General features: G+C 37.4%; 3 protein-coding genes across 7 annotated transcripts; 1 reads left to right on the top strand and 2 right to left on the bottom strand.

The window, feature by feature from the left end:
- Positions 1-82: 82 nt before the first annotated feature.
- LOC107017634 (argininosuccinate lyase, chloroplastic) lies at positions 83-10,557 on the top strand. 4 transcript variants are annotated; one of them, XM_027916727.1, is made up of 8 exons: positions 83-480; positions 639-902; positions 1,112-1,228; positions 2,167-2,315; positions 2,829-3,120; positions 3,363-3,527; positions 8,764-8,872; positions 10,157-10,557. In XM_027916727.1, the coding sequence occupies exons 1-8, from the start codon at positions 148-150 to the stop codon at positions 10,303-10,305; spliced, it is 1,578 nt and encodes a 525-aa protein (XP_027772528.1). In that variant the 5' UTR covers positions 83-147; the 3' UTR covers positions 10,306-10,557. The 4 variants fall into 4 exon arrangements, with proteins under 4 accessions (XP_027772528.1, XP_027772529.1, XP_027772527.1 ...); XM_027916728.1 differs by lacking the exon at positions 8,764-8,872 and adding an exon at positions 3,935-4,043; XM_027916726.1 differs by lacking the exon at positions 10,157-10,557 and having other exon boundaries at positions 8,764-9,308.
- On the bottom strand, positions 4,538-8,458 carry LOC107017025 (kinesin-like protein KIN-4C). Its single transcript, XM_027916729.1, has 9 exons — positions 8,389-8,458; positions 8,197-8,319; positions 7,916-8,001; positions 6,642-6,692; positions 6,300-6,527; positions 6,043-6,208; positions 5,720-5,818; positions 5,212-5,640; positions 4,538-5,128 (listed from the first exon to the last, which is right to left on the bottom strand). The coding sequence occupies exons 1-9, from the start codon at positions 8,425-8,427 to the stop codon at positions 4,781-4,783; spliced, it is 1,569 nt and encodes a 522-aa protein (XP_027772530.1). The 5' UTR covers positions 8,428-8,458; the 3' UTR covers positions 4,538-4,780.
- An 89-nt stretch (positions 10,558-10,646) lies between the features above and the next one.
- Positions 10,647-21,777, bottom strand: LOC107017633 (kinesin-like protein KIN-4C). Of its 2 annotated transcripts, none has more exons than XM_015217825.2 (27): positions 21,592-21,777; positions 20,547-20,705; positions 20,131-20,277; positions 19,805-19,957; positions 19,459-19,709; positions 19,165-19,340; positions 18,863-18,987; positions 18,443-18,479; positions 18,261-18,352; positions 18,074-18,190; positions 17,244-17,357; positions 17,073-17,153; positions 16,824-16,983; positions 16,548-16,648; positions 15,653-15,751; positions 15,457-15,570; positions 15,226-15,342; positions 15,063-15,143; positions 14,502-14,573; positions 14,310-14,432; positions 14,029-14,114; positions 12,755-12,805; positions 12,413-12,640; positions 12,156-12,321; positions 11,833-11,931; positions 11,325-11,753; positions 10,647-11,241 (listed from the first exon to the last, which is right to left on the bottom strand). In XM_015217825.2, the coding sequence occupies exons 2-27, from the start codon at positions 20,673-20,675 to the stop codon at positions 10,894-10,896; spliced, it is 3,696 nt and encodes a 1,231-aa protein (XP_015073311.1). In that variant the 5' UTR covers positions 20,676-20,705; positions 21,592-21,777; the 3' UTR covers positions 10,647-10,893. The 2 variants fall into 2 exon arrangements, with proteins under 2 accessions (XP_015073311.1, XP_015073310.1); XM_015217824.2 differs by having other exon boundaries at positions 20,547-20,693.
- Between the last annotated feature and the right edge of the window lie 483 nt (positions 21,778-22,260).

The raw sequence follows: 22,260 nt of genomic DNA, 5'->3' as shown, positions 1-22,260 counted from the left end.
TTTTTTTTTTGAGAAAAAAAAAAGGAAAGAAAAAGAGATGCAAATAAAGGCAAAAGTATATACTTTAAGGGTGCAAAATGCAATTACTTAATACATATAATTCTACCCTTCGTCTTCATCTTCTTCACAGATATTTGTTCGCCGTCAATGGAGTCACTGTTAATTTCTTCATCTTCTTCTTTGACAACTTCCCCCATTTTCTCTTCATCCAAACACGCCCTTACTCCTAAACCCCAGAGCCTCTCTTTCAACTCCAATGCTCGTTTAGTATTGTTCACCTGTGCAGCGCAGCAGATGAATTCACCACCCTCTACGGCGGCGAAGACGGCGGAAAAGGAGGTGAAGCTATGGGGTGGCCGTTTCGAAGAGAGCGTTACCGATGCTGTGGAGAAGTTCACTGAGTCCATTTCGTTTGATAAAGCTCTCTATAAACAGGATATCATGGGTAGTAAAGCTCATGCCTCAATGCTTGCTAAACAGGTTAATTTATACGTTTTTCGTTTCTGGGTATTGCCAAGATTGGTTCTTTTCATTAAGGGGTTTTCTTATATTTACAAACAATCAATATTAGCAGTTTGAATTGTGTTTTTTTTTCTAATGAGGATAAATGGGTGTTTCTTATGCATGTGAATTTGCAGGGATTGATGAGTGATAGTGATAGAGATACTATCATAAAAGGTCTTGAGGAGATAGAGAGGCAAATTGAGGCAGGTGAATTTGTATGGAGAACGGATAGAGAGGATGTGCATATGAATATTGAAGCAGCACTTACTGATTTGGTTGGTGAACCTGCCAAAAAGCTTCACACTGCCCGGAGTAGAAATGATCAGGTTGCAACTGATTTTCGCTTGTGGTGTCGTGATGCTATTGACGGAATCATTTCACGCATTAGGAATCTTCAGGTCATTTGCTTTTTGTTTTGTGTTATCATCATTTGGAAGTTCAATGCAATATCCACTTTTTTCCTGTATTTGATCAGCAAACATGAATTTAGTGTATAGTGTTTTTCATATTATGGGATAAAATTGTGAAATCCAAGCAAAGTTTATGAATTTACATGTTGCTTAAAGGTTATTATGCACTCATGTGTTTATTGCAACATAACCTGCAGATTGCAATGGTTGAATTAGCTCTCCAAAATGAGGATCTTATTGTTCCTGGATACACTCATCTGCAAAGGGCCCAACCTGTTCTGTTGCAACACCTTCTCTTAGCATATGTTGAACAGGTTAGCAGAATTTGGCCGACTTCATTGATAATGCCTTATTCTTAACACATCATTTAATTTATTTATTTTATAATGGCGCACACGCCTGGACAATTCTTCCGGGTAGCTGCTACTTCCTTTTAACACTTAATGCATCATCTTATTATCATATGAAGCCCGAGGAATTGAAGATCGCTTGAAATGGTTGTTTATGCATCAAAAGAGATGGAAAAAATAAGCGATTTCTTGTGGCAAGTGGAGCCTCAGACAATACCACAGGCTTTTACATCCCGTTCCCTTGAAATTCAATGTCTTCTTACCTCACTGACTTCTAGTATGTTTAATTAATTAGTCCATTTGAATCATCTTACTAACGGGGTATTAGATCTTTCAAGAGAAAACATTTTGCAATGACTATCGAGATGGAGCATTTTCTCATATTTGTCTGTTTAAGGACACTTTGCTCTGTTCGCAAGTGTCACCTGTAACTTTCATGTTGCATTTCGGTCCTCAACATAATTGCAAGCTATATTTCTGTGATAGGAGTATCTGGTTTTCTCTTGATGTGCGTATTGTTTCAACCATCGTTATTTGTTGTTCCCTTTTTTTGTTCTTTCTTCTACCTTTTTTTTATTTATTTGAATATTTAGAAAGAACTTTGCTTTTCACTTTTTTCTGCGCTCGCATTATCTGTTTTTCACCTTATCATTTAGCAACCATATTTCTTCTTTGCTTTGGACCCAATGTGTCCCTTTCTGCTATTTCAATGGTTTCATTGAGCTGCACTGGAGCTCAAGAATATNGCTTTTACATCCCGTTCCCTTGAAATTCAATGTCTTCTTTGCTTTGGATCCCAATGTGTCCCTTTCTGCTATTTCAATGGTTTCATTGAGCTGCACTGGAGCTCAAGAATATTAAACCTACATATTGCTGACGACAGAAGAACAATTTCATTGCAGCTTGAGCGTGATGCTGGTCGCTTATTAGATTGTAGAGCAAGGGTGAATTTCTGCCCTCTAGGTGCATGTGCATTAGCTGGCACTGGTCTTCCCATTGATAGGTTTATGACTTCTGATGCATTGGGATTCACTGCCCCCATGAGGAACAGGTACTAATATACAATTTATTTCATCTAATTATATGCTTAATACCAATGGAACTTGCAACAGACTGTGTATTCGTTCCGTTTACTTTTCTTTAGAAACCCTTTTTTGGGTAAATAACCATTTTTTGTATTAATAACTGTGAAGAGAATTACAAGATCACAGCATAGCCTAACTCATAGAAACCTATTGCCTCCATATTTGGCCCTGATGAGCTTAAGTCTCGACTCTCAAGCTAATTGATGTCAGTAAACTAATGATTGTGTGTTCCCTGAAGATTATTTGGAAGAAGATACTATTTTGGTACTAGTTTCGTTTTTGAAAAAGGATTAATTGGAAGAAGAAATCCTTAATGTTACAGTCTTGTCTCATGCTTCTGTTGTAATCATTTTGCGTGTACCCTCTGATATCATGTATAGTACTAGCACTCTGTGTGGTTAATCTGCATTTGCATTAATTTCTTTCTGACAATTACATATGGCCTTTTCAATCATGGTGACAATGTTTATGTGCAATAGCATTGATGCAGTTTCAGATCGAGATTTTGTGCTGGAGTTACTTTCTGCTAATTCCATCACTGCTGTTCATCTCTCTCGCCTGGGTGAAGAATGGGTATTGTGGGCATCCGAAGAATTTGGCTTCTTAACCCCTAGTGATAAAGTTTCCACTGGAAGCAGTATAATGCCCCAAAAGAAGAATCCAGATCCAATGGAGCTTGTTCGTGGAAAATCTGCTAGAGTCATAGGGGACTTAGTTTCACTTCTTGTGTTGTGCAAGGGACTTCCTCATGCTTACAATCGCGATTTGCAGGTTAAAAGTACTTTCTTGGAAAGCCTATAAATCAACAGTAGTCTAATGCACAGAAAAGATGCTTTATCAGTTAATTTACTTCCTTCTGTGGAAATTCACCACTACAACTTCCCTGTGCACACACATATATACATTTTCATTAACTGCTTAACAGCAAGGCGACCCCCAATTAATTCTGTTATGTTTTCCTGCTTCAGTATCTTTATCAACATTTTCTGTTTAACTCTTTTTATATTAAATAGGAAGATAAGGAGCCTGTATTTGACAGTGTCAAGGCAATAGTTGGGATGCTCGAGGTCTCAGCAGAGTTTGCACAGAATGTTTCCTTTAACCGAGAGAGAATAGAAAAAGCTCTACCAGCTGGTCATCTTGATGCTACTACACTCGCTGATTACCTCGTGAAAAAGGCAAGTGATTTCTACTCCGAGAATCCTTGATTTGTACCTTCTCTAGTTATAATGACGTATAATTAGATGGGTTTTCTGTGCTAGAGAACGATTTCCAAATTTTTGTAATGGAACACCACCATTATGGCAATGTACACGCAGTATAAAAGTTAATCTGTTGAAATATGGTATGCTAAAAGTTACTATTTGCACCAAGTTGCCTTTAGGAATCCCAAATTGTTCATCAACCACCCCATGGCTTTACAAATTAGTACACACCTCTGGGTTGACTAAGAAACTTGTAACTCAGTAAAACCTCTTGGTTCATATCAAGTTTGTTGCACAAGTGATCACTTACTTTAAAATAAATTCTTCTAATTAGCTCTTACATGTCTCAATAATGATGAAATTGTGATATTTTCTTGCAGGGAATACCTTTCAGAACATCTCATGACATAGTTGGGAGGTCTGTCGCTTTGTGTGTTTCCAAAAACTGCGAGCTTCAAGACCTTAGCCTTGATGAGTTGAACAGTCTACATCCGATATTTGACAAGGATGTCTACGAATATCTAGGGGTCGAAAATTCAATTAAAAAATTCAGGTCATATGGCTCCACAGGTTCCGAATGTGTTGCTGGTCAGCTTGATTACTGGATTGATAAGCTTAGTATCAGCAGAGAGAGGTAATTCACTACACAGTAAAAAATTCTACAGCTCGTCATACAGCTCGTAAGAATTTAAAAGGCTTCAATGGAAGAGGGATATATGTTGCTAGCTACTTCTCCCCTAACGTAGTTTTATAATCTCTTTAGAGATTTCACTCAAAATATTTGTAACAGCAATCAAGTAGTTGATATTTTTGTGGTGAATTGAATAAGACTACTTGCGTTTGACAAAAAATGTAAAATATTATTGGAACTCAAAAAGTTCTTCCGTCTAGTTTGTTGGCAACCTGAATTTACACATTATTTTTGGGAATTTTCGATAAATCTTATGGTAAAGCACAAATGAATTACATCTTGAGCTTGTATGCACTGAAAAACAATCAATTTCACTAAATATTGGAAAAGGTTTGAAGAATTACAACAGAGATGCTCTTCAGATTAGAGCCTCCAGACTCGATAGTATCCTAATACTTTCAGGATCTATGATCAAATGAGGCACCTCTTTTTAAGGTTAGGAAAAGATTAGCCATACAAAAATCAAGTGGCAGAACAGCCAAGACCAAACCTCTATACATACAATTTGGGATCAAACAAATGGAAATCATGCTCCTCAATTTTCTTTCTCCTCCTTTACCTTCGTCTTCCGTAGAGGACTCTTAGGAGCTGGAGGTATTGCCAAGTCAACAACTGAATCATAAGTCTCGGAGTTCCTTTCTCTTAAGGTGTTGTTCCCATTTGTTGATGCAGAACGCATCGCTCTGGGTAATTTTAATGCAGGAGTATCAATCTCACCAACCTTGTTTTCTGTTTTTACTGATGCATCAGCATTGACTGATTGAGATGTTTTTGTTGGGGCTTCTGCATTACTTGCTTGAGTCGTTGGGGTAGTAGGAACAAGTTGAATCGTTGATTTCCGCCATTGCTTCCGTTGATTAGGTTTTGGTGCATTTGATTTCGCCTGTAAAATTACAAGTTCACTCTCATCAGTTGTTGTGCAGAAGAATATGAATAGATCAGCAGACATGCTAGGGGGTGGCTTACCCTGGTATTTCCAATGTCAGAAAGAGGCTTTCTTTTAGTTTCACCCTCATCCTTTGACTGTATGGGCTTTTCAGAAAGCGCATTTTGAAGTAACATTGCGCCTTGAGAAACTAGTGTTTGACTACTCTCAGCTTCATCAGTTCCCAATGCGTTTACCTCATCACCTACGACATCTAATGAGGGCAACTGGTTCTTGGTAGAACTCTCTCTGTTACTGCACTTTTTAGGGTTACAACCACATGATGGCCCACAAGAGCCATTCGTGAACCGGCATAAACATTTACTTGTCAGGCATGAAGACCTTTTACCGCACGAACATCCTGAAGAACCATAATCAGTGTCAGAATGATCTGAATCAGATATATCCATATCTTCTTCTAGCTCAAGCTTGTTCAATCTACCACCGTAGATCAAGGAACTCCGGTTCCCCTACAGAAAGGGCAGACACAGGTTAGCAAACCGTAACACAAGTACATTGTTAACTTATTCAAGGGTCCAAGGTACATGCCTTTTGCCTCAGGTCATAATCATGCCCGTCAGTGCTGCTTCTTATCTCATTAGAGCCAGAGTTGTTTGTCCTTTCAATGGGGTGTTCTAAAGCCAATTTCTGTTAGCAATTCAAACAATAAAACAATTTAATGCAGGAAAATGAAATTTTTGGTTCCAAGTCTTGCTTTGGAAATAGATTTAACAATTGATAAATTTCAACTCTTGAAGTGAAGAAAGTGTGTTGATTTGAAAAATAACTTAGTTTCTTCTCTTCGTTATCGAAGGCAAGTTAGCAAGCTACTCAATCAATATTCTACGAATTTATTCAAAAGATGTACTGACCATCAACTTCTCCTGCTGAATCAGTTCACTGTTTTGCGACTCTAGCTGTCTCAATTCACTCTTTTGCAACTCTATCTGTCTGACAAAATTTACGAGTTTTTCCTTCAACTCCCTGATTTCAGCATCCTTTTCTCTGCATTCAACTTCCCTATCCCTTAGCTGGCATCTTCAGGAAACCAGAACCAGAGCAACAGTTACAATTTATTTCAGGAAAGTTAGCGTGAAGCAGAGACTTTGTATGTTTTGAAGACATTTACCTAGAAGATGATGCAAGGTTCAATAAAAAGTTCATAATATTTTTTGCATCAGCAAGAGATCGGACTTGGTTCCATCTGCCCCTACCACTAAAGGCACGTTCACGCTCTTCTGCTTCCGATAACTGTGATGCCATGGAGACAAGTGTGCTAGATGAAGTGGCAAGCATGTTTTCAAGTGCAAATATCCTGGAATTTCTTGCACCCGGAGACATTTTCTGGGGGAAATCACTGCAAAAGCAAATTATATAGAAGTATTTAAGTTAATAAGAGTATAAGCAATATAAAATGCACTTCACAGAAAGAATACACTTCACAGAACTAATTGACAATAAAGTTTTTCACCTCAAGGTTTTCAGCTTCAACTCAGCAACCTCATTGGCCATTTTTGCTCTCCTGTAGTTCAAAATGTCACAAATTATGAAAGAAACAAAATTGCATGACAAGCTCTGCTTTTTATGCTTTGTTTTATTTTAATTATTTAATAAAGAGCATACTACATAAAAATATTAAAAAATAAACTTTAATAATAGAAACATTTAAGTGTGTGAGAAACTGGCCATTTTTTACTAATCCAATATATGATCTGCATGAAACATACACAAAAACATGAAATATTCAAAGACCATATGCTAAAAAAATGAGCATTCACCGCCTGCATCCATCTTGGCTTAATGCTAGATACAGTTTCCAAATGGAGAGAGTAAATGACTGAACAATCTTGAACTACCGAGAAGGAGCTAAGGTTCGTATCTGTAGATTTGTGAAGTGGGTGGATTTGGAGAAGAGAATCTTATCCATCTAGTTGCCAGTGGACAGAAAGAATACAAACTGATACAGTTCCTATTTTTCTCATTTCCCCCAACCAAGTCAGAGAATTATCTTGGTACCATTTACGTATATTATGGGTCTTGAGCCATAAAGATATATTACAAATCCCAGTCCGATCCATAAGAATCCCTACCCTAAACCAGTCACATTATCTTAGCTCTTAGAAACCTGATCATGTCAACTTTGCTGCCAAGTTTATTGATCTCTAGTGGTGCTTCAAACGACCCAACTCCTAATGCTACACAATAACAAAAATGTGTTCCATCACTTCTAATGTCTTATCCCACCACTTAGCACTCTGTTATGCACATATGTTAGACGTAAGTCATTCTGTCACCTAATTGCACATTCCCACTACAGGAAGGACTTCAAGGATGCATCAAATGATGAAGGCAGGAAAGGAGATTAAAAAGACAGGCGAATGACTTGAACTATAGTATAGGATGTTTCCCTGAACAGTAAGCAAGAATTGAAATCTTGAGGCCAGGACTCAAATGGATTGGTATGGTCCAACATTGAAATTGTTTGAAAACTATCGAAGTGGTATTTATTCAATCAAATATTTTTACAACCAGCCAAATTAAATGGCTTTTTCTGGGAAGGAAGGAATGCAGGGAAGAAGTCTAGTTCATTGATATTTACCAAAAAGAATGTATGCCTTTAAGTGCAAAAGACTGAAATAGTAGATGCATACAATCTGGACAGAAAGGTAACAACCAAAAAACTTTCAAGTGCTAAATACAAAACATTGGCAAGTTCATCCAATCATAATGAATTCACGAACTTACTCCTGCATCTGGCGCTCATATTCTGACCGCACTTCATGCACTCGGACAGTAACTTCAAGTTCATGTTCAATTGCTTGCATCAATGCCTGTATGGCAAAACAGACAATTAACTGGGTGCGAAAATTTATGTTCCCAAAGATCTTGATGATACATTCTATGAACAAGAAGAATGGTCTTGTAATCTCACTGTTGAAGGAAATTTAAAGGTAAACTACAAAAGACAAGACATCTTTTATGATAAAAAAACAAATGCAAAAATAACCCCTTCTTGGCACTGATACCTGAAATCCTGCAGCACTAGTACTTCCAGAGCCCGCATTATCACGTGATGTTTTGCGAGACTCTAACAACTCCTTAAGTCGTTTAGTGGCCATAGTAGCTTCTTCAGTTTTCCGCTGCAACACCTGTTATACCATTTAAGGTAAGTCACGTGACACTTTAAAAGCAGAATGGTTAACAAGCTATTTCTTTACCATCTTTTGCCTCTGGTTCAGTGCCAAGAGCTTATGCATCTCATATTCATTCCTTCTTCCTTCCTTCTTAAGCTGTTCAGACAACACATGACACAGACAGTTAGTCACAAAAAGAATGAACTTCTCAGTAATAAAAGGAAGTTTAGCCTCTGGATACTAGATACTGTGCTATATATATATATATATGTTCATCAACCACCCCATGGCTTTACAAATTAGTACACACCTCTGGGTTGACTAAGAAACTTGCAACTCAGTAAAACCTCTTGGTTCATATCAAGTTTGTTGCACAAGTGATCACTTACTTTAAAATAAATTCTTCTAATTAGCTCTTACATGTCTCAATAATGATGAAATGGTGATATTTTCTTGCAGGGAATACCTTTCAGAACTTCTCATGACATAGTCGGGAGGTCTGTCGCTTTGTGTGTTTCCAGAAACTGTGAGCTTCAAGACCTTAGCCTTGACGAGTTGAACAGTCTACATCCGATATTTGACAAGGATGTCTACGAATATCTAGGGGTCGAAAATTCAATTAAAAAATTCAGGTCATATGGCTCCACAGGTTCTGAATGTGTTGCTGGTCAGCTTGATTACTGGATTGATAAGCTTAGTATCAGCAGAGAGAGGTAATTCACTACACAGTAAAAAATTCTACAGCTCGTCATACAGCTCGTAAGAATTTAAAAGGCTTCAATGGAAGAGGGATATATGTTGCTAGCTACTTCTCCCCTAACGTAGTTTTATAATCTCTTTAGAGATTTCACTCAAAATATTTGTAACAGCAATCAAGTAGTTGATATTTTTGTGGTGAATTGAATAAGACTACTTGCGTTTGACAAAAAATGTAAAATATTATTGGAACTCAAAAAGTTCTTCCGTCTAGTTTGTTGGCAACCTGAATTTACACATTATTTTTGGGAATTTTCGATAAATCTTATGGTAAAGCACAAATGAATTACATCTTGAGCTTGTATGCACTGAAAAACAATCAATTTCACTAAATATTGGAAAAGGTTTGAAGAATTACAACAGAGATGCTCTTCAGATTAGAGCCTCCAGACTCGATAGTATCCTAATACTTTCAGGATCTATGATCAAATGAGGCACCTCTTTTTAAGGTTAGGAAAAGATTAGCCATACAAAAATCAAGTGGCAGAACAGCCAAGACCAAACCTCTATACATACAATTTGGGATCAAACAAATGGAAATCATGCTCCTCAATTTTCTTTCTCCTCCTTTACCTTCGTCTTCCGTAGAGGACTCTTAGGAGCTGGAGGTATTGCCAAGTCAACAACTGAATCATAAGTCTCGGAGTTCCTTTCTCTTAAGGTGTTGTTCCCATTTGTTGATGCAGAACGCATCGCTCTGGGTAATTTTAATGCAGGAGTATCAATCTCACCAACCTTGTTTTCTGTTTTTACTGATGCATCAGCATTGACTGATTGAGATGTTTTTGTTGGGGCTTCTGCATTACTTGCTTGAGTCGTTGGGGTAGTAGGAACAAGTTGAATCGTTGATTTCCGCCATTGCTTCCGTTGATTAGGTTTTGGTGCATTTGATTTCGCCTGTAAAATTACAAGTTCACTCTCATCAGTTGTTGTGCAGAAGAATATGAATAGATCAGCAGACATGCTAGGGGGTGGCTTACCCTGGTATTTCCAATGTCAGAAAGAGGCTTTCTTTTAGTTTCACCCTCATCCTTTGACTGTATGGGCTTTTCAGAAAGCGCATTTTGAAGTAACATTGCNGAGTTGAACAGTCTACATCCGATATTTGACAAGGATGTCTACGAATATCTAGGGGTCGAAAATTCAATTAAAAAATTCAGGTCATATGGCTCCACAGGTTCCGAATGTGTTGCTGGTCAGCTTGATTACTGGATTGATAAGCTTAGTATCAGCAGAGAGAGGTAATTCACTACACAGTAAAAAATTCTACAGCTCGTCATACAGCTCGTAAGAATTTAAAAGGCTTCAATGGAAGAGGGATATATGTTGCTAGCTACTTCTCCCCTAACGTAGTTTTATAATCTCTTTAGAGATTTCACTCAAAATATTTGTAACAGCAATCAAGTAGTTGATATTTTTGTGGTGAATTGAATAAGACTACTTGCGTTTGACAAAAAATGTAAAATATTATTGGAACTCAAAAAGTTCTTCCGTCTAGTTTGTTGGCAACCTGAATTTACACATTATTTTTGGGAATTTTCGATAAATCTTATGGTAAAGCACAAATGAATTACATCTTGAGCTTGTATGCACTGAAAAACAATCAATTTCACTAAATATTGGAAAAGGTTTGAAGAATTACAACAGAGATGCTCTTCAGATTAGAGCCTCCAGACTCGATAGTATCCTAATACTTTCAGGATCTATGATCAAATGAGGCACCTCTTTTTAAGGTTAGGAAAAGATTAGCCATACAAAAATCAAGTGGCAGAACAGCCAAGACCAAACCTCTATACATACAATTTGGGATCAAACAAATGGAAATCATGCTCCTCAATTTTCTTTCTCCTCCTTTACCTTCGTCTTCCGTAGAGGACTCTTAGGAGCTGGAGGTATTGCCAAGTCAACAACTGAATCATAAGTCTCGGAGTTCCTTTCTCTTAAGGTGTTGTTCCCATTTGTTGATGCAGAACGCATCGCTCTGGGTAATTTTAATGCAGGAGTATCAATCTCACCAACCTTGTTTTCTGTTTTTACTGATGCATCAGCATTGACTGATTGAGATGTTTTTGTTGGGGCTTCTGCATTACTTGCTTGAGTCGTTGGGGTAGTAGGAACAAGTTGAATCGTTGATTTCCGCCATTGCTTCCGTTGATTAGGTTTTGGTGCATTTGATTTCGCCTGTAAAATTACAAGTTCACTCTCATCAGTTGTTGTGCAGAAGAATATGAATAGATCAGCAGACATGCTAGGGGGTGGCTTACCCTGGTATTTCCAATGTCAGAAAGAGGCTTTCTTTTAGTTTCACCCTCATCCTTTGACTGTATGGGCTTTTCAGAAAGCGCATTTTGAAGTAACATTGCGCCTTGAGAAACTAGTGTTTGACTACTCTCAGCTTCATCAGTTCCCAATGCGTTTACCTCATCACCTACGACATCTAATGAGGGCAACTGGTTCTTGGTAGAACTCTCTCTGTTACTGCACTTTTTAGGGTTACAACCACATGATGGCCCACAAGAGCCATTCGTGAACCGGCATAAACATTTACTTGTCAGGCATGAAGACCTTTTACCGCACGAACATCCTGAAGAACCATAATCAGTGTCAGAATGATCTGAATCAGATATATCCATATCTTCTTCTAGCTCAAGCTTGTTCAATCTACCACCGTAGATCAAGGAACTCCGGTTCCCCTACAGAAAGGGCAGACACAGGTTAGCAAACCGTAACACAAGTACATTGTTAACTTATTCAAGGGTCCAAGGTACATGCCTTTTGCCTCAGGTCATAATCATGCCCGTCAGTGCTGCTTCTTATCTCATTAGAGCCAGAGTTGTTTGTCCTTTCAATGGGGTGTTCTAAAGCCAATTTCTGTTAGCAATTCAAACAATAAAACAATTTAATGCAGGAAAATGAAATTTTTGGTTCCAAGTCTTGCTTTGGAAATAGATTTAACAATTGATAAATTTCAACTCTTGAAGTGAAGAAAGTGTGTTGATTTGAAAAATAACTTAGTTTCTTCTCTTCGTTATCGAAGGCAAGTTAGCAAGCTACTCAATCAATATTCTACGAATTTATTCAAAAGATGTACTGACCATCAACTTCTCCTGCTGAATCAGTTCACTGTTTTGCGACTCTAGCTGTCTCAATTCACTCTTTTGCAACTCTATCTGTCTGACAAAATTTACGAGTTTTTCCTTCAACTCCCTGATTTCAGCATCCTTTTCTCTGCATTCAACTTCCCTATCCCTTAGCTGGCATCTTCAGGAAACCAGAACCAGAGCAACAGTTACAATTTATTTCAGGAAAGTTAGCGTGAAGCAGAGACTTTGTATGTTTTGAAGACATTTACCTAGAAGATGATGCAAGGTTCAATAAAAAGTTCATAATATTTTTTGCATCAGCAAGAGATCGGACTTGGTTCCATCTGCCCCTACCACTAAAGGCACGTTCACGCTCTTCTGCTTCCGATAACTGTGATGCCATGGAGACAAGTGTGCTAGATGAAGTGGCAAGCATGTTTTCAAGTGCAAATATCCTGGAATTTCTTGCACCCGGAGACATTTTCTGGGGGAAATCACTGCAAAAGCAAATTATATAGAAGTATTTAAGTTAATAAGAGTATAAGCAATATAAAATGCACTTCACAGAAAGAATACACTTCACAGAACTAATTGACAATAAAGTTTTTCACCTCAAGGTTTTCAGCTTCAACTCAGCAACCTCATTGGCCATTTTTGCTCTCCTGTAGTTCAAAATGTCACAAATTATGAAAGAAACAAAATTGCATGACAAGCTCTGCTTTTTATGCTTTGTTTTATTTTAATTATTTAATAAAGAGCATACTACATAAAAATATTAAAAAATAAACTTTAATAATAGAAACATTTAAGTGTGTGAGAAACTGGCCATTTTTTACTAATCCAATATATGATCTGCATGAAACATACACAAAAACATGAAATATTCAAAGACCATATGCTAAAAAAATGAGCATTCACCGCCTGCATCCATCTTGGCTTAATGCTAGATACAGTTTCCAAATGGAGAGAGTAAATGACTGAACAATCTTGAACTACCGAGAAGGAGCTAAGGTTCGTATCTGTAGATTTGTGAAGTGGGTGGATTTGGAGAAGAGAATCTTATCCATCTAGTTGCCAGTGGACAGAAAGAATACAAACTGATACAGTTCCTATTTTTCTCATTTCCCCCAACCAAGTCAGAGAATTATCTTGGTACCATTTACGTATATTATGGGTCTTGAGCCATAAAGATATATTACAAATCCCAGTCCGATCCATAAGAATCCCTACCCTAAACCAGTCACATTATCTTAGCTCTTAGAAACCTGATCATGTCAACTTTGCTGCCAAGTTTATTGATCTCTAGTGGTGCTTCAAACGACCCAACTCCTAATGCTACACAATAACAAAAATGTGTTCCATCACTTCTAATGTCTTATCCCACCACTTAGCACTCTGTTATGCACATATGTTAGACGTAAGTCATTCTGTCACCTAATTGCACATTCCCACTACAGGAAGGACTTCAAGGATGCATCAAATGATGAAGGCAGGAAAGGAGATTAAAAAGACAGGCGAATGACTTGAACTATAGTATAGGATGTTTCCCTGAACAGTAAGCAAGAATTGAAATCTTGAGGCCAGGACTCAAATGGATTGGTATGGTCCAACATTGAAATTGTTTGAAAACTATCGAAGTGGTATTTATTCAATCAAATATTTTTACAACCAGCCAAATTAAATGGCTTTTTCTGGGAAGGAAGGAATGCAGGGAAGAAGTCTAGTTCATTGATATTTACCAAAAAGAATGTATGCCTTTAAGTGCAAAAGACTGAAATAGTAGATGCATACAATCTGGACAGAAAGGTAACAACCAAAAAACTTTCAAGTGCTAAATACAAAACATTGGCAAGTTCATCCAATCATAATGAATTCACGAACTTACTCCTGCATCTGGCGCTCATATTCTGACCGCACTTCATGCACTCGGACAGTAACTTCAAGTTCATGTTCAATTGCTTGCATCAATGCCTGTATGGCAAAACAGACAATTAACTGGGTGCGAAAATTTATGTTCCCAAAGATCTTGATGATACATTCTATGAACAAGAAGAATGGTCTTGTAATCTCACTGTTGAAGGAAATTTAAAGGTAAACTACAAAAGACAAGACATCTTTTATGATAAAAAAACAAATGCAAAAATAACCCCTTCTTGGCACTGATACCTGAAATCCTGCAGCACTAGTACTTCCAGAGCCCGCATTATCACGTGATGTTTTGCGAGACTCTAACAACTCCTTAAGTCGTTTAGTGGCCATAGTAGCTTCTTCAGTTTTCCGCTGCAACACCTGTTATACCATTTAAGGTAAGTCACGTGACACTTTAAAAGCAGAATGGTTAACAAGCTATTTCTTTACCATCTTTTGCCTCTGGTTCAGTGCCAAGAGCTTATGCATCTCATATTCATTCCTTCTTCCTTCCTTCTTAAGCTGTTCAGACAACACATGACACAGACAGTTAGTCACAAAAAGAATGAACTTCTCAGTAATAAAAGGAAGTTTAGCCTCTGGATACTAGATACTGTGCTATATATATATATATATATACATGTATACATCTTCTTTGATAATCAAGAAAATGAACAAACATTGTAATTAAGAAAAGAAAAAATAAACAGACAAAAACAGGCAAAGTCAAATGAAAAACGTCATTGCACATTAATAATTAAAAGAGAAATACGCTCATTAGATGATCTGAACAAAACAGGGATAAACCATAAGCGAGACTTGGTGCACGCACGCACAGAGAGAGTGAGGGCGAGGGGATTCTACTTCTAACTGCAGGAACAAATTTTATTTACGACAGGTCTGTCCGGGATTTTCACGCGAAGAAAGAAAATTTAGGATCTCAACTAAACATGAATGCAAGTTTCATACGCAAGACCTGTGAACTAAGACTCAAAATTAAATTAACAATACCTGAAGAACTTCCTTTTCCCTTGAAGCTTTCCACAACCTGAACTGCTCAGATTCTTGTTTCATCTTTTGTTGTAGTTGAACCTAGATACAGAAAAATGAATCAACTGCATGAAAAGAAACTCTTTTACAATCAAAAGTGCCTGACATATGTAATAATTAGTACCTTCTGTGTCTTAATTCTGTGGATTTCATCCTGAAGACGTTTTGCTGCATCATCGCTCTTCTGTTTTTGTCTCAAAAGCTGAGATTGAGCATCCTGTTTCTTCTTCAACACAGCAACCTGCAGATGCAATGAATTATATGAGGCAAATGTTTTTCTTTGTATAGTTTATGTTTTTTTCCTCACAGGTGACTGGGGGAGGATTGAGTTATTGCATACATTTTACAAGCCTACCTGTGATTCTAGAAGATTTAATTTCTGAAGATAATCTTCCTTCAATTTTTGAGCACTTTCATCAGAATTTGAGGAAATGTTAGAAAGGTTGCGGTGAAGAGATTCAATTTCTTTCTGCACCAGTGTAAAATCAATAATAAGAAAAGGAGAATCATGAATAAACCTTCAGTGTCAGCAGATAGAGCATATTTCTAACCTGCAGAGCTTTCTTTTCCAGTTCCAGCTCATGGACCTTTTTCTCATAATGTTGCTTTAAAACTGAGGTATCAACTGTGGCGAACCTCTTCATTTCAGCCTTTAGTAATGAGAAATGAAGTCAGGAGAGAAAAGTGAAAAGAATATTAAGCAACAATAACTAATTGTGAATACATTTTTTTGAAATTGCTGTTCACACTGTACCAACTAAATCCAAGAGTTGCCTCAAAAAGAAAATTTCAATGAAGAAAAAACTTGCAAAACTTAATAGTAAATGCATAAAGCAATCTCCGCTTTATGGCCTTTGTTTCCTCTTAAATGCTGTCTAATGCTTTAAACAGAAGTACCAAGGCGTCATCTTGATTGGGCAGTTTGACAACATATTCAATGATAATAAGAAAGACCAGCATCATCTTGATGTTATCAGATTGGGCAGTTTGACAACATATTCAAGCACAGTAGGTCATCAGACAAAAGGCACATATAGAATGTATCCGATAGCATTTCCCCTTAAAGAGAACATATCTATTGCACTACTCAGGTGACTCTCATTGTTCTGTCGAAACAGCTAAGGTCATTAAGAGATATCTCCAGCCTACCCCCTTTTAAGTAGATCTCTTCTCAAGTCNCATATCTATTGCACTACTCAGGTGACTCTCATTGTTCTGTCGAAACAGCTAAGGTCATTAAGAGGTATCTCCAGCCTACCCCCTTTTAAGTAGATCTCTTCTCAAGTACCAGAAGTCTCCCAAAGTTATAAGCTTAGGCAGTTTGATTCTCTTGCAATAAGTTAAATAAGGAGTCAACAATAGAAGAGCAAAAATTTGATTTCAGCTCCCCAACTGAATTTCCATAAACTACTTTTAGAAAATAGCATCATAATTCGCGAAAATTACCTCCTTCTGTTCAAGCTTTTTGTCTAACTCCTTAAGCTCCATATCCAATTTTTCTTGAAGAGAAGAGTGTTCAAGTTCTTTCTCCTCCACTTCAGCCTCACCTTTACAGAGAAAGTTTGCATCAGATTAGTTTCCTGATAGGGCTTGGACAACGTGATTACTACTGGAATAAAACAAGATAAAGATATGAATAAAAGGAACAACCCAGACCACCCACTAAACAGCAGCTTATCAAATGTTTATTTGCCCGTCATGCATTATTTAATAACTGCTTACCATTTGTATCTACACTTTTGATGTCAGAATCCTCTGAATAGTCTAACCCAAGATAATCAACAGGTTCACCATGCTTTGAATTACTGGTGCTTTGTGAGTGAAGCAACTCTGCTTCTAGTTCTTGAATTTTGCTTACATACTTTTTCACCAAATCCAAATCCTAGGAGAAAGGGATCTCCAGAACCAGATCAGCAATTCTGCTAATTTACTAATAATGTGAAATAAGCATCAGTAGTAATTGAGTCAAACCTGATCAGAGTTGTCTATCTCATTCCAAGGTCTGCCATTTTTAGAAGATTCAATCTTCAAGATTAGTCTATCTCTTTCAACCTGTCATTTTATATTCTTATAAGAGATTCCCAGAATCGAGTCATTTCACAATTAATTTTAAAAAAAATCGCTCACAATAAGTGAACAGACCTGGGCATCAATAGCACTTTGTGTTAATTGTTCGCAGCGAATCCGGCTTTCTTTTACCTCCTTCTGTAGCTCTGCATTGCTTGCTTCGAGCAAAGAAATCTTGCTCTTAAGAATCTGCCCAACAAACATGGAAACTCAAACAATCAAGGGATAGTACTGATGTGTCAAAAATCTCTTGTCGAGCACATTCATTCAGGATCCTTATCATGTTCCAACATATCATGGGTTGGTACAGATAGATAGCAATGTAGACCCTCAAGAACAGTACTACTTGTCTCCAACATGCACAAATAGTTCTAGAAATGCTGGAAATTCCGGTCCTTCAGGTGTGTTTGGTATGAAGGAAATGCTTTCATGAAAACAAGTGGGTTAATATAATCCGGAGAAATACTATGAGAGGTGAACGCGGGAGGTAGGGGTGGTGGGGATGGGGGTTACAGGGGTGGGGGTGAGAATGAAGTGTGTTGGAAGGAGGACTTAGTCAATGCGGAATGCCACTTGTGGAACTTGTTTTCCCTACTTCCACTATAGAAGTTTTTTTCCTCATTCTTAAGGAACTTGTTTTCCTAGGGTTGGTGGGGATGGGGGGCTACAGGGGCGGGGGTGAAAATGAGGTGTGTTGGAAGGAGGACATAGTCAATGCGGAATGCCACTTGTGGAACTTGTTTTCCCTACTTCCACTATAAAAGTCATTTTCTTCATATTTAAGGAACTTGTTTTCCTAGGAAAGAAATTTCCAAATTTTCTTGACCAAACGAACATTAGGTAAAAATTAGAAAATATTTTCCTCCATAACAAGCACACCCTTAATCAATAGGAGATTATTGTACCTGGAGTTCCTCAAATGGCGCTCCAGAATCTCCACGAACATAAAGAAGCTCAGCTTGTAACTGCTCAATTTGACTCCTCATTCTTTGCATTTGGGCTGCCATTGGGTCACGGTTGACCTGCGAAAAAAATAGGTTCAGAAACAAAACTGTAACTCACGTTGATCTTGCTAGGCAAATTTGTACTTACAATAGCTTTGTTCTGAATGTTGCGAGCACGATTTGCATACTTCAAAGTATTTAGGGTCTCCTCGGCATTGGTGTCGGCAGGACTGACACAAGCTGCATTCATTTAAGTAGAGTAAGAACAGCATACTTGTGGTAACAGAAATACAGACTTTTACTGCTTTTAATGGTAAATAGAATAAATACCAATCATAACTGTCTTGCTGTTTCCTCCAAGTGAGTCCTGAAACAAATGTATGCACAAATTAATTTGACAGAACATTTACTTCCAATAACCAGCAATTATTTAAACATTGATTGCTCCTGTTTTAAAGAGAATTTTCTTATGCAAGTGTCAGAGTTAGAATTCTTGTGCTATTTTTCTTTCGTTTGGTTTCTCTCCAGGATAAAACTGCAGAGCTCTGTATGCAACTCTCCAATTGATTTTGGTCTTCAAATGGAAAAGCAGATCGTAAGTTAAGTACTTACTTATGGCATCCAAAAGTGATTCAGCTTAGCGTATATGACATTATTAAAGCCATTGCAGAAAGCAACTACAGCTGATTATATTATTTAATATTATCGAAGTTAAAAGCAGAAACCAGTGAATGCTATGGAGATTCATACCTGTAAGAGACGTGTTAGCTTGCTATCTCTGTATGGGATGTGAGCACCTTCTTTCCGCTTCTTGTCATCACCAAGGGCACTGATTACATTGCCAAGAGCAAGCAATCCCTTGTTGATATGAATGCCTACACCAGAATGCTCAAACGATGAATACTGGATATGCATATTTTATGTTTAGTAGCTAGGACTTGGGAGTAGGAGAGATAATCCATCCCAGTTGGTGATGTCTCAACTCAAACAGTAGCTTCACAAAATAAATACATAGTGCAGTCATATTTCCAAAAGAATATAATAGTCAATACCCTCTCGTAAACGCATTTCATCGGCTCCAGTTCGCTTTGCTCGCTCTGAACCAGCAAGGTCAACCAAATGAAGCTTGGCACATAATATGTCATCACCATCATCATTCGTTGATCCACTAGAGCAATTGGATGATTTCTTTTGTTCTAATGATATGGTAAAAATGGCATGTGACCGACTGTTGACATAAATAGAAAATAGGTAACTCCACAACTAGAACCAGAATTTGTTATAAGAGAAACTTAAGTAAGGTCTACTCAAAATAAACAAAGTCATTCATAAGGTGATGTATATACCTTGACTGACTATTCATCTTTGTGCTTCCAGTGGCTCGTGCCACTGATCCTCGCAACAGAAAGCACGCCATCTCTTCTTTTGTCCTTACTTCTGCCTCCGTGACACCTGCCAGAGTAATTCCTCCATGAACAGTTTCCCTTATTTGAATGGGAACCCTAGCAGGCCCCCCTGTAGGCTTCGCTGCCCCATCAGTTTTGCAAAAGGCTATTGCATTTTGATCCAACAAATCAAACACTTCTTCTTTGAAAATCTACAAGAACAAAAAATTGACAGATAAGCACGGCATATCATTTTTACCTTGCAAGGACATATATTGAATGAAATACCAGAGTTCTCTTTCCATACCTCAATGAAGGATACCCTGATCAAAAGTTCTGTTGACTCCTTCATTGCCTCTGCTCTTGAGAATATAGTATTCATAACCATTGGGATCACTCCGCCAGTTTGCTCTTCACCATTATAATTAGTGCCCATTGTATATGTTTTCCCAGAACCCGTCTTCAACACGCACATTATTGCAGAATGTATATAGTTAGTCTTATGTCAAAACGGTACATTCAATTCAAGGACATAAACAAGATCAAATAGAGCTATGTAAAAACAGAAAAAAATCAAGTAAATTAGACCTAAAAAAAAAGACCAAGGAATGAGCAAAAATCCTGGCACCTTACCTGACCATACGCAAGCACGGTCCCATTGTAGCCTTGGAACAATGCTTCCACAAGAGGTGCAACACATTCATCAAATATACGTGAGGAAGCATAGCCCCCACTCCCAAATACATAATCAAATGTGAAGACATGTGATCCAATTTGCACCTGTTTGTGGTCAAGAACATCAACAAAAGCCAACTCAGTGTAGAGATCATACATATGTTGCGATCAAATGATAGTTGGAATTCATTTATCCACAACATGGCACAATAAAATTTACTAATAATTCAACACTGAACTACTAAAACTTTTGCAAATGCTACAAGTGCAATTATATAAAATTAAAAATGCTCACCAGAACAAATGACAACTAAAAACATAAAAATGGTACTACACAAAAGAATCCCCAGCTAAAATCAATAAAGTAAGAGCACCTGTGGTTCTCCGGGAACTACTGTGACACAATCAGTGCACCCAATGAGAAGCTCAGAAGTAACTAGCGGTCTAATGTTCACAGCAACTCTCACACACTGTGACGTGTCTTTCGCCTCGGAAGTCTCCATTGCCACTCAATGTCAATCCTAGAAACCAATCTTCAATCAGACCACACAATGAATAGCAGCAAAACAACACCTCCTCAGATAAAATTACCAATTGAAACCGTCGAAGGTTCCGTTGGGGTTATCAAACCACATATTCCATCTATGCACAGACAAATCAGCGAAGATTACAAAAAACAGAAACAACACTCTACCTCAATCATCAAGACAATAACAAATTTGGACTCATGAATACAATCAATAATGAGCACAAATGTTCAATCCAATCTCTAGCAAAATGAAGCAGTTCACAATATAGATATACTGAATGAATCAGAAAATCCAGCTCGGACCACCTAATAAAAATCAGCCAAAACCAAGCTCCTCCAAAAAAAAAAAAAACTAACTGTAACAATCAAAATTTCCAATTGAGGTTTCAAACCACATTTTGTTATCAAAATCACAAAAAAAACAGTATACAACCAAAATTCTACCTCAATGCATCAAACAATGACAAATTTAAACTAAAAAATTACGAATATAACTCAATTAGATATTCAATCTCGAAAAAAGGAAACCGATATTTGAAATGAGGATATGAAGCAGAAAGTCAAGCTCGATTGAGACACAACCCTCATTTCCATAGCTAGGGCACCAAACACCTCATCCACCATTTTCCTACTATAAAATCGCCAAATACACAAAAACAAACCAAATCCTATACTAATCACAATCTCAACTCATAAACACAATCAGCAATCAGCACAAAAAAACGCTAAATCCCAGATTCAACCTCCGGCAAAAATGAAGCCGCTCAAACTATCGAGTATTCCAATTAAAGCTCCAACAATAACCATACTTCCTTATCAACAACAAAGTTAACCAAATCCTCCCTTCATACATCTACACAAACAGCAAAAAAAAAAAAAAAAAAACTTACCTAGTGAACACAGCCAGTAATTTGTACAGAACTTTCCGATGAGAGATTCGATCTCCGGTAACACGAATCGCAGTCGGGAGATCGAGACGGTGAATTTGTACCTGCGATGAGAGATTTGAGATGCTCGTTAGAGGGGTGGGTGGATAGGGGGAGAAGAAGGGGGGGCGGTATGCTGTTTCAAAAAAAATGAGTAACGGGAAGTGTTGTTTAAATTGAAATTGGAGAAAGAGATAGCGCTTTAGGTCCAAATTCAAATTTGTTGAGTTGTCACGTGCTGTGCGTGTGAGTCGCACGTGTGTTTTCCACATGATTGTGGATTATTTGAGTTTTGTTTAGTTATATGAGGTTGCTTATGACAAATTACCATTATTGTATACAAATTAATGTTAATCTAAAGTTCTAATTTTTTGTTGACACTTGTGAGAGGTAATTAAAATTGGACAAATGAACTTATATTAGACATATGAAACGATTTAGAATATCAATTTGATTCCCATGTATATTATATAAATAAGTTTATCTCACGTAAAATCAAGTGGTCCGAAATCTGAACATATTTTATTAAATTAATTGAAGTATGTCGTTATGATAATACTTCAGATTGATATAGCTTTAAAATTTAATAGTGATACGTTCATTAATATATAAACGAAAGTATATAATAAATTT

The sequence above is a fragment of the Solanum pennellii genome, chromosome 4 (genome assembly GCF_001406875.1).
Source record: "Solanum pennellii chromosome 4, SPENNV200".
NCBI lineage: Eukaryota > Viridiplantae > Streptophyta > Magnoliopsida > Solanales > Solanaceae > Solanum > Solanum pennellii.
The sequence above is the reverse complement of the archived record's forward strand: the minus strand, read 5'-3'. Positions and strand labels throughout refer to the sequence as shown.